The sequence below is a fragment of the Conger conger genome, chromosome 1 (assembly GCF_963514075.1).
Source record: "Conger conger chromosome 1, fConCon1.1, whole genome shotgun sequence".
In the NCBI taxonomy this organism is placed as follows: Eukaryota; Metazoa; Chordata; class Actinopteri; order Anguilliformes; family Congridae; genus Conger; species Conger conger.
The window spans coordinates 20,320,721-20,341,964 of NC_083760.1; the positions used below are offsets into that span (position 1 = coordinate 20,320,721).

At 42.1% G+C, this 21,244-nt stretch overlaps 1 protein-coding gene across 1 annotated transcript; it reads right to left on the reverse strand.

Annotated features, from left to right (window-relative positions):
• Positions 1-157: 157 nt before the first annotated feature.
• LOC133107870 (formin-1-like) lies at positions 158-17,834 on the reverse strand. Its single transcript, XM_061217135.1, has 4 exons — positions 17,792-17,834; positions 13,960-15,796; positions 706-866; positions 158-169 (listed from the first exon to the last, which is right to left on the reverse strand). Exons 2-4 carry the CDS (start codon positions 15,683-15,685, stop codon positions 158-160), a joined length of 1,899 nt encoding a protein of 632 aa, XP_061073119.1. The 5' UTR covers positions 15,686-15,796; positions 17,792-17,834.
• Positions 17,835-21,244: the final 3,410 nt, after the last annotated feature.

Sequence of the window (21,244 nt, forward strand, 5' to 3'; positions counted from 1 at the left end):
GTCTCAACTGTACCTTTGAGACCTTACTTTTGTACAATTATTTCAAAATAACTTTTGAATCCCTACACATTAAATCACTACACTTAATTAGTTATATCTGCACTCACGTAAGGATCTCTGCGGCAGAAGTGTGTTCACTCACTCACAAAGCCTATGACTATTCTTCTCTCTACAGCCCGCAGAGCAGAAAAGGATCAATATGAGGACAGTCATATCTCACTTGTGATAGTTGGTAATCTTTGGGTAGGTGCCTCATGTGGAGTTGGCAATAACTAATGTATTGGTAAACTAAATAATCCTGGCTGACTTGAACCAAACTTACTCCTAGTGAGGTGAGAGTAATACTACACTTGCCACTGTGCTCATGGTGAGAGAACTTTTAATGATTGAGTTGCTTACGATGGGATTCCCTTATTATGTTTTATTAAGATGGAGAAAAACATTGATATCTAAATGGTTGGCATTTATATAGGGCCTTTATCCAAAGCGCTGTACAAGAGCTCAACTGCACTCCTTAGATTGGCTGCACACCTCCTGGTTTAGGACCAAAACGGCCCAGTGCTCTTTATAGTACTATCCCTCAAAAAATAAGAAAGATGTGGCTTCCTGCTCAGGTTGAACATGACCGATGCGTTCTGGGCTTGATCTGTGCCCTCATATTGAATAGAGCCCAGCTGATCTGAAAGCTTTCACTCTGACGCTCACCGTCAGCTCCAGGGTCGGGTAGTAAGGCGTGTCACCGATGATGTCATCCTCTGGGGGAGTGATCCTCAGAAAGTCCAGGTGGTCAGGCCTGGGAAGACTGGGTGGGGCCACGTGACTCTGAGAGATGGCATCATCTCCGTCCAGCAGCCAGATATCAGTCTCTGTAGCGCAGACACAGGGCAACACACAGTCCTGAAGCTTTTGGTAAAATCTAGCATTAGCATGACATTACAATTTTCAGCTACCATAATAGAACCCTCTATGGTACTTTTGATTTACATCCATGTCCCCTTAAAGTGCCTACATGTTATTCTGGAGTCTTTCAATGGGGACCGTTTATGACTGTTAAGGCATTGAAGGAATGAGGCCTAGTGCAGGTCATTCTTGTACTGTATTACAACATGCTGTATGATGCACACTGATAAAACGGTAAATGATTTGTTTAAGTTTCATAACAAAGGATGTTCTTTAAAAATGTACTGTAACCCCAGCTCCCATATCAAAGCCCCAGCTCAGTCTCTCATAAGAGAATTCCACTGGGTAGAAAAAGATTTTAATCCCTCTGTTAGTAGCAGCCAGACCTTGGGTGACTATTTCTCTCTATGTCCTGCCCTGCCACTGAAAAATCAGCCTCTTCCTGTGCTCACATTTGCTAAGACACTAACTCATGACTGATGCATCAAGAAAAAGCATATCTGTAATAAGGTTAGACTGCAAATCTCCATTTGTAATGCACTCATTATCAAATAGATTTTAGTGGTAGTTGCACAATGAATGCATAAATAGGCAGAGGGTAGCTGGCACTGAGGTGACTGGGTACGCATGAGGGTGTTTGGGGAAAGGTCACGTCACAGTAATTGATTCCTGCATATTTGGATTGTGTACTTAGCTATTCCAGTTCCATCTCGAGCACCAGCTTTTGCACTGAGGTCAAGCTCTTTAAGTACTAATGAAATGTGACCAAAGAGTGGACTCCACATAAGGACAAGATGCCCATACAATAAGCTGTGATGTACCATGGATTAATGTGGATGAGTCAGCACATCCTTCAACACAGGGTCACCTAGGTTCAGATACCATTAGTATAATCCCCTTTTTGAAAAGGCAGTATTGTACATGCCCTGCATTCACTGATTATGTGAATCAATACTGTAAGTGCAGCAATTGTCAATGGGGCTTTTTATTTGTGGGCTAAGATCAGGGTGGGCATGTGTGCGCGTGTGCGTGTGTGTGTATGTGTATGTGCATGTTGCCTGGCTTCAATCAACATTTGTTCGTAACTTGACTTGGAGAAAACAAAAGTCACACTTCTATGTAATTGTAAGTAAAAGGCAATGACAAATGTTGATTTATTCCAGGGTTGAGTGCCTGTTTGTGCTTGCATGTGTTTTTTGAGAGTGTGTGTGTGTGCGTGTGTGTGTGTGGAGGTGGGGGGGGCTGGGGGGGGGTTAAAATCCATGAAATATAAGGCTTTGCGAGTACGATGAACCTCAGTTGGCTCTGTAGGAAATGCTGTGAGTGGTTTGTCAGTTTGATTTACACAAATTGTACTGAGAGTCTACAGGTCACCCTTTGCTGATGTAGCGGGGCCTATTGATGCAGCGTGTGTGACGAGAACCAAAAGATCCATCAGTCCATCATCTTTGCTTTATGCATTTCTTTTTACATGTGCCTATGTCTTTTGTACAGTACTGTATGACTTATTTATATCCCACTCATAAATATTGAAAGATTCATAAATTAGTCAATAGCAACAATCTATTATTGCCAACACAGAATATAGTGTCAATGTGCTCTTAAGATTATATATATTGAATAATGTGGAAGAGCAAAGACTGGACAGAGGTTGGGTAAGATGTTTGATTTACTGAATTTCTCAAGCTCTACTGCTTGCAAAACATTCAGTGGTGAAACTTGCCAAGCATGCTCACAATTAGTGCAATGAGCTCATAGGACAGTGGGAAACAGGCAAGGTATGACCAGACAATTAAATGTTAACATATATGGTCAGGGAGCAAATATGTGTGCTCCATTTCCTGATTCACTTAAGGCTGAGTGAATGGAGAAACACAGAAACCCCAGGGCACTGATGAAGCAGGATTATATTTTGGATGTTGAGATGAAATCTACATTCAACTTCACTGCTCAGCTTCAAGCAGCGCAGCTCCGACACTAAACCCATCACATTATTACACAGTTACACAGGACACACACACACACACACACAAAAATAGGCACATAAGCCCATCTACATGCATACTCAGGTACTGATAGTCTATGACATGCACAAGCACACATTTCCACCATAGCATGTGCATACGAATACTACCATACTAACACATATACTGACAAAACAATTCAACCCTGTGCAGGCCTACCATATACACGTCCCACACACACTGACGTTCACTTTCTCAGCAGCACAAACACAGACTGCACCTACACAGGCCTGCTATCTGGCCCTAGTGAAATGTACTCACACGACAGGAAGAGAGAAAGAGAGACTAAGAGACGGAGAGAGAGAGAGAGAGAGAGAGAGAGAGAGGGCGAGAGAGAGAGAAAGAGGGGAGAGAGAGAAGCAGGGCAGGTAACTGGACCTGACTTGCATCTCTAGGTTGACGGAACACCGAACAACACTACCATTATAGCATCACAGCTGCAACACTACCTTTCATTTACCTGGGAAAAGGTTTCAAATCTCCCATTGGATAAAAATAACTGATCCAGCTTGTGTGGAGCACTGAAGCAACTGATGCTGTACCCTTTAGCGCAGCATAGAGCTTTGCACGGATTGCTAGTGTAAATACATTCAGCTGGATAAATGAGCACTCACATCGGATGAAAGCCTCAGTCAAATGAATAAATTACAACCAAATGTAAACCTACAGGCGTTATATTTGAATTTATGGTCTTAGCCTGAATAGAAATATCAGAGCACAAAACTGGAATACAAATCACTCACAGAAAGCACCCATCAGGAGAGAAATATTCTGAAGAGGTAGTGTACGAAAAGACTGTAGGGAATTGAATGTAAAAGTCTGATTGAGCTAGCAAATATACCATGATAATGCACCGTCACGCAGGCGGGCCTCAAGACGCTGACTGCAAAGTCAGTGCGAAGCCAAACGCAGAGTTAAATTCTGCTCCTGACCTTGCCAATTCCTCTCGCTCCCCTGAAGGAGCGATTATTTCCCTCGCCAGGCATTTCAGCTTCCCACGAAGAGTCAGCTGATACGCCGTGCTGCGTGTTAGTCACCATGTCAGAGCAGAGAGGGGGGAGGCTCTGTGTTTCTGCCGTACCGTGACGTGGTTCACGGTTCACTGCCAGTGCTCAGGGTTCAGCCTCCTGGATAGCTGTTTATACTCCAATCCTCAAGTAAACTTCAAAAGCACGCAGATCTTTCTAAGCTGACCTTGGTGTAAGTTTTCAATGGGCTCTTGTCCTCTCTTGTAGGCCTCAGATGTAGCCACCACCGCCAACTGAACATAGAAGGAAAACAGAATTCCTACGGGAGGGAAATATAAGACTGTTTTTATACTTCTCTAAGTAACCCTGTTTAAAAATACATTTCCATGCAAATCGTCTTTCTTTATTGAATTTGTTCACAGTTCAAGAGACAACTGCTTAATTATACAAGACACATTTAGAGCGCTCGCTGCTGGTACAATATCCTCAGCAGTTTGAGTTCACACTTCACTTTTGAATAATGCCTCATTTGCATATCAGTTTCAAGTGCTCACTCCAAAAATGAACAATAACATCGCTAACAGCAACGGCAAGCAGATGTTATGCATGTGTTTTCTCACGACTGCTGATGTTAAATACATTCACATGAGAGCATGTCATGTTTTAAAATAACAAACCTGAAACCTGTAGCAAAGTTTCCAGACTGAGGAACATTGCCATCCTAAGTCTAGATAAGGTATTGCAACTACCCTGGGTTTTTAACCCATCAGAGAAACTTGTTGCCTGTTAATATTGTTCATAGAAGATACAGCAATGCACACAGCTTTCACTGCCATAAACAAGCATTGCACGGAATAAGAATCAAACCTACAACCTCGTGTTGTAAGTCCAAAGATTCCTGGGCCATTGCTTCACACTATCGAGGCATAGCCTCCATCCTGGGCTCTCCTACAGGTTTACAGTGCAGCTAGTTCTATTCCCCATTTGCTGGAGTGTGATCTCACAGGTGCAGAAACACACAAGGGAACGGGAGCAGCTGCTACTGAAGTGAGAGTGTTACATCTGCTGCCTGTGTAAAAATATCATTCCCTTCATTTAAACTCAAGAGCCATAGTAAATTCAAAGATTTAATCCTGGAAATGGCACATCCCACACAAATTCTGATCAAGAGGAGGACTTTGTCTACATAATACTAAACTAAACTGTGAGACATACAGTAATAGCAGCCAAAGGAATGTAATGTAGAAATCTGGATGTTAGACTGAATTAAAAAAATATTTTACTCACTAAAGTGTCTTTGCACTAAAGTCTTTTCATTAGTGCACTGACAAAAAGGGGGATAAGCCTACAATTTTTACATCAATTGTAACACCTATTCTCTTTAGGTTTTCTCATTTTAAAATGTACAGGTTCATTTGAATGAACCTAAAAATGTTCATTTGAGAAAACCTACATAATACATAGGTGTAACAAATTGATGTAGAATTTTAGGTTTATCCAATGGAGCATTTTTTCAGTGTGTAAGTAGGAAAATGGCTACAGTATCAATGCTACCTTCACTCTCTGATGGTGCCCAGCCAGTTAATGACCTTAGCTGCACCTCATCATTGACATTTCTCCCTGGACTCACACAGCAGGGACTCTCCGGCCAAAAAAGGGCACAGTTGTTACCAAGCAACCCCACAAATAGGCAAACCTTTCTCATCCCGCATTTTTCCTGCTGTGATCGATCGACATGCCCACAATCTGAAAAGCTGCAAATCAGTCTTAAGTAGTGAGCTGTTGTCAGACAGAAAGTGGAGAGAGGAACAGAGGGACTCTCTCACTTTCATGGCGCGGTGCAGAGCACGGTCTGCTGACATCTCTCTGACCGCGCACTTCATAACGCAGCCCGGGCGCTAGCAGAGGGTGATGTGCTCAGGCTACCGCAAGCATCGCCATGAATCACTGCCGGTTATGTGGACTCATCCTTTTCACCTGACACGGAGAGAGAAACAGAACCCCCGCTCTGGTGCTACTGAGTGAGCTGCACTCTCATTACATTACAGTACATTACATTAATGGCATTTGGCAGACGCTCTTATCCAGAGCGCCGTATAGTTGATTAGACTAAGCAGGAGACAATCCTCCCCTGGAGCAATGTAGGGTTAAGGGCCTTGCTCAAGGGCCCAACGGCTGTGCGGATCTTAATGTGGCTACACCGGGGATCGAACCACCGACCTTGCGGGTCCCAGTCATGTACCTTAACCACTACACTACAGGCCGCCCACTCTCCACGTTACTGTAACACTGAGGGCTACCTCCCCCAGCAGAACTGGACTGTATGTAGGTTAAAGGTACAATAGGTAATTTCAATGGCCAAGAGAGGAATTGCAGCAACAAACAGACTCAAACTACAACACTGTTTATCCCTCCCCCTTCTCTGTGAATGTGCTGACGTTGAAACGCCATAGGCCAAAGCAGTTAGAACCAATTTTCAACCATGAGCTTGAATTATTGTAGTTATAAAACGTTTTGGTATAGACTGCCGGCCCATCAACTGCATATTTTGAAACCCAAATTTAAGGACTATAAACGCAGGCAGAGAGTGAGTCAACATGTCAGTGAGCCTTTTTCAATGATAGGAAGGGATTTAAAATGGTCTTGTCACAATGTTTTAACACAAAAATCGTACCTATTGTACCTTTAAGAAACAAGCCCTCCTTCAGAAACCTTGGCTCAGTGAGAATGGGTAACAGTGGAGCTGTGTATTGTTAGGAGTGACAGTCAACCCGACTGATATGTTTTTCCATAACATGTCACCTTATTTCCCCCCAACCGAAAACAGCTGCAGCCCTTGGCTGATGTCACCACTATGCCACAAGCACTGCAGCTCATGTGTGCGTACTCCTTTAATACAGCCACTATTTTCTACACTGCCAGCTGAGGTAGTATTCAGCCATTACAGTCACTGTTGAAAAATATGCTGAATCTCCCCCTTCCAAAGAAAGAACATGCACTATCTCATCCTACGCAAGCAACAAGGGTGAGGGATTTGTTTCATTAGCCTGCTGGCATGCAATAGCAGATACAATCTCCTAAAAAGCCTGTGACAGATGGGGAACCCTTATGAAAAGTATCCTCATACAGCATAAGAGAGACCATCAACTGAAAAAATATTTATATGGGTTTCTATGGGTCCTTCATTGAGCTGAACAGCATAAAATCACATGCAATACCAAATGGTCACATGCACAAATGGTCACACACACACAAACACACACACACACACACACACACACACACACACACACACACACACACAAGCACACACAAGCACACACACACAAACACACACACACATTCACTTCCCTTCAACTAATTTCTTATCAGACTGTTTTCTGAAGAGCTACAGAGGCCTGGTTTGTGAGAGGCCCTGGGGTTGGATCTCATTAGAACAGTCAGGGGGCTGTCTGGTCTGGTCTGTCTGGAGGTCAGTGACAACACCAACAGCATCTGCTCCCAGAGCCTATCGACAGGTGAAACTGTCTAATCTCATCAACTCATGTTACTCTGCAAATTTATCCTGTAAACACACGCAAGTATACGCACGCGCACACACGCATGCACACACACTCACCTAATCAAACAAATTACTTTTGCTGATAAGGTTTTGTCTTCTTCCCCGGTGCGTTTCACATTACTTATCTCAGTTATAGGAAATTTGACCCCCACATCCTGCTGGTATTGAAATTCGAAAACCCATAAACTTGGATTGAAAACACGAAGCCAGGCCCCCGGACACTGCACTTGTTTCCTGCCGTCCTGACGGCTGTCATTAGTGATGTGGCTTACAGCAGTAGGGCGAGGAGATGAATACGCTGAGCATAGAAGCACCCTAAGGGAGACATGAGTAATGTAGTGTACCAGATCCACACAATAATTTTTCATCCCGACTCCACCATAGAAAAATATTGTCCTTTCTATTTCTGGGACAGAGAGCTCATGTGTTACTGAGTGAGGGAATTCCACCCCTGCCCCCCCCTCTTATTTTTATTTTGCTTACAGGAAAACCAGCATGACATCCTGTTTAGTCATAAAATCCATGCAACCACAAAGACTAACTGGAGGAAAGATTAATCAGTTTGACACGATATATTAGATGTGTTTCTTTGCTTTAGTTTTTTTAGTTTTTGTCTTTGTTTACCGATGAATTCACCCGTAAGAAAAACTGAAACGAAATAGCGAACTTTTATCTGTTTCAACTTTCGAGCAAACATTTGTCCTCCTTTGTCTCATGGCATTTCATGATTTGTTCAGTGACAGCGTGCGCAAGAGACAGAACTGAGAATGCGAACAGAGAAATGTTCAACCTTCAATTACATCCCTGTGGTGTGAATCAAAGAGCTCCATTCAAAAGCCTGTCACACATCACTATGACAAACGAAACAAAGAGCGTTACCCTCTTTCCACAAAAACTGTACTGACAACCAGTCATCTGCAAAGAACTGATCCTTGTCTTTAATCATTTAGGTTAGCTGCAGGAACAGTGCTGCGTGCTGTTGATTTCCTGCTCGACGCCAAAATGGAGATGCCAAACAACCCGTTCTCTTGAGTGATCAGTTTCATGTGACTCTTGGGCAGATTGGCTTATATAATAATGGTACATCTGGGGGGGTACATCGAGAGGCCATTCATTAACACTTTCAAATAAGGAAAGAACCACACTCACTTTTACTGCACACAACCAGCCCCTCTGCCATTGAGAGTTATCAACACACTCAGTGCTAATAATGAGATCCAGCAAGCATGCACCTATTGACATTCTATTAGTCATAGCAATGTGCAAATTGGCACTACAGCACACCTCAATCAGCAGGTCCATTACAAAACCATTTTTCCTTCTCTTAGCAGCTGATATTCATCTGAACTGCCTTACCTCAACAGTCTGCCAGATTCCACATAAATGCCAATTATGAAATGTTGGCCAGCCAACAGTTGGTGAGTGACTGTATGCTGGATAATTGGGAAGTATGTACATGGCTCTATTACAGTATGTAGTGTGACGTGTACGTAGTTCTCTTGTGACTGTGTATTGTATGTTTACAATGATCATTTCCTCTAACGTATGCCAGCAATAATAAAGATTGAGCAAAAATTCAAACAGGAAATCTAGGATATACTTCAGCTATAATCTATTCTGTACTTTCAATATAATAGTGGTGACATTCAATATTTCTAAAACCCTTTCACTTCCTTAACAGGGCCAGATGCCACTCATTTCTGTTAACATATTTTCCTCCATATCTCCAATTCTTCAGGGTGCCCTACATGTGTAGAAACACTGGTGGTGGAATATTCATGGAGCAACGGGGTTTAAAGAGACAGGATCTAAATTTAGAGGTCATTGTCAGAATAAACCATGAAGGGCATGTTCTACCCAGCCCTGTTCTGTCCCTGTTTTCATTTGACCTTGTTAACAAGTGTAATTAAATATTGAACATGTCCCAGGAATGACAGAAAATCCTGATCTGAGGATTAGCAGAGAGTTGTCTAGGGATCATCAAATTATATCTACAGTATTGAGGTCAGCCAAGACAACAAGAGCTCTTTAACAAAAGGCAGAGGGGAGTTGAATCTTGATTTTAGTCGCTAGGAAAAATAACCTTTTCTAGTTCACTGTAAGGAGACGTGAAAGAATCTAGTGAGGCTACATTGCGGACACAAATCCCTCTCTAAGTATGTGCAGAGTATGATCTGATTGTTGTTTTGTTTTATATCTATGCGACTTCTACCACTTGTTCTGGACTTGTCTGATGCTTCAATGGCTGATTTGTATAAATGATCAATAAACCCACCAATAAAACACAAATATTAGATAATAATAATACCTGACCATTTTGTCTCCCTGTGTCAGTACTTGAGGAGGTCAGCCAGATGTGGTGCAATTATTTTGGGGGAAGGGAACTATGCATCAAAGCAGTGCAGGGCTCTTGTGAGCAGCACTGTCACCCATGCTGTATGTTCTAGAATGTCTCTGTCAGTGCAAACTTGGTTTTGGCCTGTCAATGCCGACACACAGCGCAAGCACAGGCCATGCAATGCAAAGGCAGGCAATGTACCCTTCTCCACCACAATGTTCCATATAAAGGATTCAACTAGTACTGAAACTTATTTTCATGAATGCTGGAAGATTTATGCAAATTAAAACTATCATTCACTGAATTAAACAATAACAGAAAAATATAAAAGACATTGCAATTACCTAATATTCTAATAACATTGCATATCGCTATTTTTTTTTATTTTCGTTATCTTTTTTTTTCGTTATTTTTTTCATGTGTGTCATGAAGCAGTTAACAGTAAACCCGATATTTTCCCTGGCACAACAGAAACATCCCCTTGTGTATGGAAATACAGCCTGCGATGTCACCGTCTTTGTTTGATGCAAAGAGAGTCACAATAGTACATTGAAATTATTCTCTAATCTCACTTCAGTTCACTATTGGACAAAACTGGGACACAACCAAAAAGCCATATTAAATTGTGGGCTTTTAACAGTCACAGCAAGACTGGAGTGGCTCTTTTGTGGCTACTTCCATACTCTGCAGGAAAGTGCATAATGTCATCCATTACACTGACATTTTGGCAAAATAAGGGGGTTAACCAATCAACGGTCATTTTGGAAGGTTTTGTTATTTCTTTAAAAAGGAGTCTACAGTACTTTTCCAGAAGCAATGCAGTGAGATTTGGGCCTTACAGAAATGGAAAACTAAATATTTCTGAGAGTTCCATAAAAACATGTTCTGAATAGAAATCCTATCGCTGCCTTAACGTAAATTACAACACAAAGACATATGTATAATTTCTTTGAAATGAATCTCTCTCCTCTACTGTACGTAGACAAGGTAATGATGGACAAATACTGTGTTAATGAAGGCCTAATATCATCATGTAACTGCAAAGGCAATTCTAATTAATGTATTTCTCATGTTATAACTTCAAGAGACGTCATGCCATTAAACTGCAACTCAGCTGTGGCTGCATTTACTGTAGTGCATGGAGTATGCAAACTACCAAAAACATTACTGCATTCTAATAGCCTTTTTTGAATACCTACAGAGAGAGTTGGCATATGGAAATTCTGTGATATTGTCTCCACTGTGTTGGATCCTCTTTCTTGTCAGTCTTGCTCTTTATTTGAGTCAGAAGCGCATATTCAAATTGACCTTTAAAGAAAACCAACTGAAATGTATAGATGAGAATTGCATCTAAATAAATGAAAGACTATCTCAATAATTGCCCGTCTGTATAAAAGAAACAAAATAGTTACCAATATGCATGAATGGTCTACAGTATTCTCTATGCATGGAGGATCTCAGAGTATTTTGCTAAGCTATTGCACATTGATTGGCTTTTCGGCCTGAATGACTGTGTTAGGCAATATCCATGAAGAGCCTTTTTCTCCCACAAACAAATTACACTAATGAAATGACATGGAATGATTTGGAAGGCACTGATGCATACTTCGGTATTTAAAAACAAACAAAACATTCAGATTCCACAGAAAGCCAGTGAAAAGCAACCGTTGTCTGAGCAGAGTTTCCAGAACAAGTCACAAGCAGAGTCATGAGCCTTGAAGATGGATTGATACGGTATTATAAAACTGGACATTGGCAGTCTGTATTTGAGTCTGAGTATATTTTCCATTAACCATAATAAATAGTATTATTCATGGATTCCTTCGAGAACATGATGGTTTATGCCATAGGTAGTAACCCGACAAAGGAAACAACCTTATCTTGACACAGAGATGAATCCTCAACTACAAATCTTGGCTATGCTACGATGATGTTTCTAAGGTACACTTGGGCACTACCTCAAGTGTATTGCCAGATTCCTTTGAAAGTGCTTTCAGTTCTGATCCAATTAATCCTAAAATGACATATCCAATTTCTTACAGTGAAAATTTCAACAGAAAGTTCGGGGAAGTTTTGAGAACCCATACCTATACCTATTTCAATAATACTCAATATTATGCTGCAAAACCTTTCATAATTTTGCTACAGTATGTAGCTTTTGGAATACGAAATTCCTTATCACATACTGTAAAGTGTAAAACGCGAGCTCACTGACTGTCACACAAAGGTCACCTCAAACACAGGAAGTTGAATAAGAAGGACACAGGTCATTAATGCAGTTAAACAGTGTAATGATGTAACTGCGTTAAAATGAAGCACAAGACAGGCCCTGATACAATCAGCCTTGGTGAACCATCTCCATTGTTTTGTATGAAGAGTGAAATGGAGGTCTGTTTCCCAAGCCGAAATGAGATCAGCCACTGAGGCCGAGAGATGGGAGGCCACCACTGAAATCATCAGATCGGTCTGCAAATCAGCTGGCAGAACGTGGACTTATCTGAGGCTTTGTGGTGGGAAATGGTGGGCGATGCCTATTGCCATAAGGAACAAGAGATGGGGAGTCATTTACGGACATTAATTTACAGACAGTGGAATATCACTCTATTAATGCAATGAGGCTGTAATGCCTGGCTTAAAAAAGAGTTGGTTGTTTGCTGAATTGTGAAAATGCCTACGCAACACGGCATAGATTATCTAGATTACTCTCTGGCTCTCCAGTCCACTTTTTCTTAAAACACCCATAAATATACTCACTGAGCACTTTATTACTTATTAATGTGATTATCTGATCAGCCAATTGTGTGGCAGCAGTGCAATGCATACAATCATGCACATACGGGTCAGCAGCTTCAGTTAATGTTCACATCAACCATCAATATGGGGAAAAATGTGATCTAAGTGACTAAGTGAATGATTGTTGGTACCAGACAGGGTGGTTTAAGTATCGGAGAAACTGCTGATCTCCTGGGATTTTCATGCACAACAGTCTCTAGAGTTTGCAGAGAACGGTGTGCAAAACAAAAAACATCCAGTGAGCAGCAGTTCTATGAGAGATGTCAGAGGAGAATGACCAGACTGGTCCAAGCTGGCAAGAAGGTGACAGTCACGCAAATAACAAATAACCATTACAACAGTGGTATGCAGAAGAGCATCTGTGAACACACAATGCATCAAACCTCTAAGTGGATAGGCTACAGCAGCAGAAGACCTAGTCTGAGTCTAAAAAATAAGTATAATAAATACCTAATAAAGTGCACACTTTTTCCTGCAAAAATAGTTTTGTAGATGGCCAATATAAATCTGACATTTGCCTCCCACTCTCCGGGGAATGTTTTTAAGGTGTGGAAGACTAAGTGGGCAAATTGGCAGGGCTTTAGTTGAGTTGTTTTCATGGGAGAGAATGTGTTTGATCTGCACACCGACATCGGGCCTTTGATCTGGGACTCCTACTGAAATAGTTAATAATGGTTCATCAGCAGGGGGCATCAATCTCCGACTCCGGCTTCATTCTGGTTTGCTACACTTGGCTGCACTCCGTTGGGTGCCTTTCACCCGCGAGTCACATGACCGGCTGGGGAACGAACACCGGGTCAGCCCTCAGCTTGACGCTGGGAAGCCGTCCCAATTAAAATAAGATCATCAGCGAATGACTGGAGCGCTGCATGTAGCCGTGTTTTTCCGAACAACCGTTAGTGGTGCAAAGTTTTACACCTTTGTGGGTAATGTACCGCACACAGCAAGGTTTATCGCACATGAAAAATGTTACGTGAAAATGGCTGTTTTCTTCCGTTACTGATAACAGACCTGTTTGGCAGTCGATGTACTGCAGTGCTGCACTTTCAAAGCCACCTTTAGTTTCCTCTTTCCATTCAGGGGGCATTAAAACTCCTGGAGTCGGCACAGAAGCCTGACTGCTTTTAAATCTTGCATTGCTGCAGGTATTATACATGCAAAATTGGAGAGGCACAGACTTCACACTACTTCAAAAGCCAGCAAAGCTCATCTTCTTATCTTAAAGCCTGCAATTCTGCAAGGAAGTCTCCAATACAATATCTATTGATCCCAGTGTAAGGTAATTCTTTAAGCATGGAAAACCCTTGTGTGGGGTAGAGGACGAACACCAAGCATGAAAGAGGTGTGCTCGTGCATTCAGCAACAGTCACTCACCTGCGGTCGAGGGCACGGTCATGGTCGTGCTGGGAGCAGTCCACTTGGAGCCGCCCCCCTGCCTGCTGAGGTTCAGATCCAAACGTGTGATGGTCCTTTTGTTTCCGTTTTTATCTATGATCTCCGTGGTGACTTTGGGCTCATCTCCGCTCTCGAAGGCCGAAGCGGCCCCCTGAGGCCATTTCCTGCCAGCCCTGTCAGGGCCCCCATCCTCCTCAGGCAGCAGAACGATGCGATGGTTGAGCTGAGGGCTGGGGAGTTTGGAGGACAGGGGCGAGATCACAGGAGACATGCTCTGCAGGCTGTTTGTGACGGGATAGGACGTGTTGAAGACCCCCGAAAGAGAGGATGAGGAAGGGCTCTTCAAGGCCCCTGGGCTGGAATCGGCTGGGCGCTGGTGAGTTCGGTGCAGAGACCTTGAGGGTTCCACCACCCCTACGCCATCACCAAACGTGGTGCTGCCCTCCAGTCCCCTCCACTCCCCGGGTTCCTCCAGGTCGCCCGCCTGCAGCCCCCTGTACAGGTGCTTGTTCGGCAGCTCGCCCTGCGCTACCTGATCCTCAGCTGGGAGAGCTGCCTGTGCCTGGGTGTGCCGGGTCACCATGCCCTCCAGAGGCACGGAGGAAGGAAGCTGCGAGGAGCTGGCAGGGACATGTGAGCCTGTGTGACTGACCCACTGCACCACCCCCTCTGCCTCCTGCACCTTGGCCACCACTCGAACACCTGCATCCCTCCTGCTGATCTGGTCATACAGCTGGAGGGCCGACTGTACAGAGGGCTGCTGGGTCTCCTCCTGCTTGGGACCGTTGTCCTGGTTATAAAAAGGGCGTACGTTGTTCCCGCTGAGCATTTGCTCCTGTCGGATTTGGTCCTGCACCTCCTCCAGGAAACTGGAGCTCACACCGTAGCCAAGGTAGAGCTCGTTGTCGTATTCGGAGAGCTCACTACAAAGGTCCATGTCCGGTTCAAAGTTGCAGGAATCCTCCATGAATTCCCAACCGTCCTGAGTGACATGGAAGTTGTCCTCCATAGTGAGATTGCCACCGCTCAAAACCGTCCCTGATGTGTCAAACCCCAGTGTGGAGGAAGGGGTCTCCAAGCCCTTCTCATTTTCAAGTGACTGGAGTCCTTCCGTAGCCTCCATCTTGGTGGTCTTTACTTTCTTCTTCATCTTGCTCTGCAGGAACTCTTCCGCGCTGTCCGTCTTCTTCACCCCCAGCTTCTTCAGCTTGCGAGTGCGCGAGGCAGCCCTCTTGTACTCTGGGGAAAGGGTGAGGGAGTGCTGCAGGTTGCTGCTAGTCAAAACCTCCGCAGGTGGGCTCATCCCGCCCTCCTCGTAATCCGTGGGCTTTCCGTCCTGGTTGCCCATCCTGACCCTGGCGGCACAGTCAGCGCACAGAGCGAAGAGGTCGGCCAGCAACTGGTGGTGCTCAGCCCCGAGCCGGTGGAGCTCCGCAATGGCACCCTTTGTTGCTTCCCTGGAGTTCTGGCTCTCGCTCGCATTCTTACAAGACTGGCCCTTCTGTTTTTCTCCTGCTCTCTCCTCCCCCCTCCGGTCATGGCTATTAGGGGGTTGGGCCCTGGACGGAGCCCCGCCCTTGTATGTGAACCTTTGCCTCTTGACGGGAGGAATGTACGGGCTGATGCGGCTGAGCTCCCGGACGGGTTTGTGCAGACGCAGGACGGTGTGTGTGCCCTCCATGGTGGGCGCCATCTGATTATTCATTCACTTTAATTAAGTGATCAGTCTTTAGAGGGCCCCGCTTTTGGCACTGAGCTCAGTGCAGAGGAGGAGCCTTTGAAGCACTCGGTGTCCATCTTCTGCACTATTGAGCTCCTGTCAGTGAAAAAGAAGAGAGAAGAGGCTGTAAATATAACAGCCATTCTTAACGCTGACTTATTTATTTAGAATGACGCTACACTGTCATTCTGCATGAATAAGTGTCTCTTTTTAATTTACTGCAAAGTACACCAAACTATAAAAAGCTTAAGTGGTAAAAAAAAAAAAAATACAGAGCGACCCAGCACTCTTTTCCAGCAGATCAATACAGCTGTTGAACTTTATATGGTAAAAGATCCCTGCTCAATACTGGGGGGAAAAAATAATTACTGGAAATCTGAAATACATCTCACACGTTCTGCGGATAAATGGTTTAATTACATGTTTAATTTCCCTTTAATTCTTGTTGTGCCACACACCTCATATGCACCTTTATTGGCAGATGAAACAATCGGCTATCCAGTTACTATTCTAAAAGGCCACAAGATTTATAACACTGGATAAGTATCTGCTAACAAACTAAGCACACATCAGGAACCTGAAATCCAGTCCCAGAGACAAAAAAAGGAAGTAAATGTGGGAGAGACTAACTGCAAAAGCCTGCCCTGCCTCTGCTTGTTGAACAGGCCTGCCTTTTGTCACTGCAAACTCCCACAGGATCGCTAGACAGAAACGGCAAAATGTCGCTTTACAGTACTGTGCAGTACATGCAACAGGCACACTGAGCCTTACCCCTGACTTTTTTAATGTCATGGAGAATTATATATTATGTACCGTGTACATATTTAAAAAAATATAATAAGCAATCTCTTCAAATACTCCAATAAAGATGTCAGCACAGTCCCATTTATTTTCAATCAGGATGTATAAAGACTGTCCACACAACAGATTCATCTGATTTAATCATTGCTGTCTCCAGACACCAACCCAACAAAAGTTGCCTATTATCAGTTTTTTTTTCAAAGGCATTGGAGATAGCAGCCTTATGGAAATACAAAAAAATGTAAGCAAATACTATATTTGGGTGATTCTTTAATTAAGGGAGTTTTTCTGTCCCCAGGGTAGATTTAAGATTTAAAAAACAACTATTGTATTTGTTAGGGTTAGGTTGTAGTAGCAATGACAAAAATAGTTCGATATATTCAATAAATTAAAGTAATATACAATAAAATACAAAAACAATATCGTGCAGCAAAGTTTCTCCCTGGTTTTCAGTGTATGCATCACTGCAACCGCTCTTGTTAAATGGCTGTATGGCTGTTAGCTATAAATAAATGGTAGGTCTAAATATAGTAGTAGTGTCTTCTGGGAACTATGGCCATGTATTACATATAGGATAATACATTATAATGCATCTATAGGCTACCCAATCACAAACAGCGTTAATATTTCAAAGTACTGCTAACGACCTTCAGCCTTCTAATATAACCTACTCATTTTCATAATAATCCTTGAACGAATATGATGTTCGCTTTGGCTAACCAATAGCCGTCAACAATTCACAAGCTGCAGCAAAAAATGTCCCACAAGGGGATGCTTCATCTGGAACAGAAATATTATGATTTTTCTTTCACAAAAATATCACGAATTGTAGATAAGCATTTAATAACGCAGGTCTGTTACAAAAAGCGTTTCTGTAGTGGAAATATATCGTTTTTCAATACGACAATATTCTTCTTAAGTTCGAGAACATAAATTATAACCATTTTCTACCCGGTCTGTTTACAGTACAACATATACGTAGGTAGTAGCCTATACGTAGGCAATACAGCTAACACATACGAACGCTAAAAATCTGTGTCTGCACACTCCAAAATAGGGGGAAATTACTACCTCTACGGAAACTGCTGAAAGATGCTTCATAGTGCACCTCGTCACTAATAATATCCGAGATAAAACAGTGCGGCATTAACTTTGCACGCGCATCCTAGCAAATGCTATACTACCGTATCGCGACATATTCTGGAATGTTGAAGACTCGAAAACCTTCCTAGAGAAACACCTGTGAGGCAGACAGGTGTTTTCAACAAAAGCATATATGTCAGTACTTACATTCTATACTCGCACTCAGATGAATTCTCACCTCTCATCTGCCCTGCCAGCCTCCACTGTTGCCTTTCACTGAGGACAGCGCTCTCAGGCTCAGCTGTTGACAGGCAAGGGCCAGAACCATTCGGAAAGCCCACAGTTTCCCTGGTCAGCTCCGATTGGAGCACCGAAGAATGATCCAAACCAGAAGTATTGTCATACAGGGGAGGAAGGCAAGGATACATTACAGCTGCAGAATTGATGATGGCATTGATGATATACATAAAAGCGACATACTGATTGTTATTCAAAATGAAAAGTAACTGGAGAAGTGCATCGCACCGAACTGCATGCATATTGGGAACGAACTGAACGTTAATAGTACAGAATTTGAATTTGGTTTTGTAAGTAATATTAATAACAGTCTATTACGTTGTGTACAAAGGGATCAAACTGAGGCAAAGTCACAAGGGCAAGTCACATTGACAAAATAAAATTATGTCGCCAATTCTACTTTATTGGATTACTTTTCACAGTGTGAATAAAAAGTTATTTGTATGGTTTACATTTTCAAAAACAGAGCATCTTTTTTCACTTTGTTGTTTTGTGTTAAACAACTTATCAGTGCTAGGCTACATTGGTTTCATAAACCCAAGGTTTTATCAGACACCTTCAGCATGGTAGGTAGACATGATATACATTCATTGATTACACAGTTGAGCTAGGATGAACAACTCATTTCTCTTCACTCCGGTCTTGAGCTACAGGCTAACAATCCCCGACTAAAAGTTGTCCTGACTATTTCTGTTTCCCTATAGCCTGGAACCTTAACCCGGATTCCAAACCATTTGCAGTCTGCACCAGGGATCTTTACGCCTACCAACAGTTAGCAGTTTTCAGTTATTCTCATTTTAACCATACAAATCAATCCTTTTTATTAATTTGTAATTTCCCAATTGTTGTTGCTAATGTTATTGAATTGTAATTGAGTGAGCTTTTTGCTTCACATTTAATAATTTCTTATGATTTTGCTACATTAGATTCTCCAATTGCATGCCTCTTTAAATTGAATCCATGAGAAACAATGGCAGCTACTTTTCTTCTGAGAGCATGAGCCTTGATTCCTTTTCAAAGTATATTAAATACAAACCATGAACAAAATAGCCATAATAGAAAACAATATTGAGGTAAATATTGTATTGCTGGTGACGCATGCAGCCCAATCAAAGGGTTATGCTCATAGTGTGACAGGAAATTAATATCTCACCTTACAATTTTGTGCTATTGTTTTCTTTATAAATAGTGACTCCATTGTGCTCATTTTGAATGGCAACCTCACATGATGAAATGAGTTTAAAAAAAACACTGAACTTGTGTTTTTTAAAGCTTACTATTTTTAAAAGTTAACTCCCCCCATGAGTCACAAATTGTGCTTTCACACTCACCAATAAGGGCTGTATTTGAGGTGTATAAATTATTTTTATTTACAAGCTTACTTATCTTACATCAGTCCTATAATTAGCTTGAAATGTATAATACAAATACTATTATACTACACAAGAGTACATTTACTTTGTTTAACAAAACATAAATCTGCCACTAGGGGGCGAATTTAAACAGAAACCTATTTCAACAATTAAGGTCCCATAAGAGGGCAGCAATGGACACAACATTTATCATTGTAATTTCTTTTAAGAAGGTAAAAGTCATTCACACCAAAACCAGACCCACAAAATGAAGATGAACCGACAAACTCTATCACACCACTACAGACCAACCCTTATCAGGAACAATAGGGTAACACCCCAAGCCCTGACTACTGCTTAAAGCCAAGCAGTTTGTTGATCGCTTAATCTGCCAGGCATCTGCAATGACACTCAGGGGACCCTCACCACATGGACACAACATTTTGTTCACTGTTACTTGTTCAGCAAGAAGTGCCTTAATTTGTCCATTCTTGTGAAACTCCTGATGAAATTAAAAGTTCAGAGTAATGTTTCAATTCCGAGCTCCTACATTTTGATAGTATACTGTTGTAAAAGTATGGACACGTCTTAATAGGAAAATAATCATATACTAGCAGGGGTGCACAGCAAGAGCATATTTGTTTCAGGATTTTGCCAACTTCTGCCCTTAAGTATTTAATTGGCTCAATCATATCTTGTTCTGGCATTTATATAAGAGCCCGCTAAAGTCATAGCTTGCATGTGTATCCTACAGATTTCACTGAGCTCAAGTACAGGACTGAACCAGCATAGTTTATAGAGCTGTCAGAAAAATAAAACAGGCAATTGGTTTGAAGAAAAACCAGCACACAGACCGACCCTCCAAAAAATATAGATTAAAAAAATCACTTCACTGTTCTTGTGCCATTATAGACTTGATTTAGCATGCATGTATATGCAGATAAAATCAACTTGATGAGGAAATATAAACTAGCAAGTCTGGGAAAGTATGTTCTTTGGAGCAATGCCATGAATTAGTCTGTCATGTCTGGACTCCAGAATATAATCATAATCAAAATAACTTTCAATATTCACAGTATGCATAAGTACACACCACCACTGATTTCCATTTGACCAGCCACAGCTCATCCCAATTTTAGCTGAGGACCTACCCAGCTATTTTATCTTCACCTACATTACCATCTATACAAAAGGGGAAATCTTTGGAAAGGTTTTGTATCCTAACATGGACCCTGCCACAGACAGAGGAGTGGGTGATAGAGTGGCCAAGAGAGGGAGCAGTGGGTGTAGGGTGGGGGGGATTTGGAAATATAAACTAGGAAATCTGGTACAGTATGTTTTTTGAAGCAATTCCATGCATTAATCTGTCATGTCTGGGCTCCAGAATATAATCTCAACTGATTCTTGGGTCTGAATTGGTTGCTAATATTAAGGCCAAAACAAAAACCAGCACACCCTGCGGTTGTCCAGGAAGAGGAGTGAAGACCACTGCCCCAATGCATGATGTAACGCAGTGGTTCTAAACCCTGGTCCTGGGGACCCCCTGTGCTAGTTTTTATTCCAACCAGAGTTTCTTCCCAGAATTTCAACAAGCTGTTTTTTTACAATTGCTAACAAGCATTTTTCGATACAAAGTTTACTTTTTGAAAACTTTTCACACAGTTAGCACAACAGCAGTCTATGTGCACTAAACTGTGGATCATTTTTCATTGCTTTGCAAATGCATTCATTCACAACACATCTTTCAAAATTCATTCATTATTTTCTCGCTGAAACACAACCACCAGCAAAACAATATTTATATACAGAACTTTTTGCACATTCTGTTTTTGAAACTGTTCAAAATATAGCTACATTTAATTTCTGGATATGATGCTATTTTATGATGCTACGCTAATACCATATTGATATATAGTATATTGAACAGCTAAAAAAAAATAGACTACCGCCACTGATTTCCATTTTACCAGCCACAACTCATCCCAATTTTAGCTGAGGACCTACCCAGATA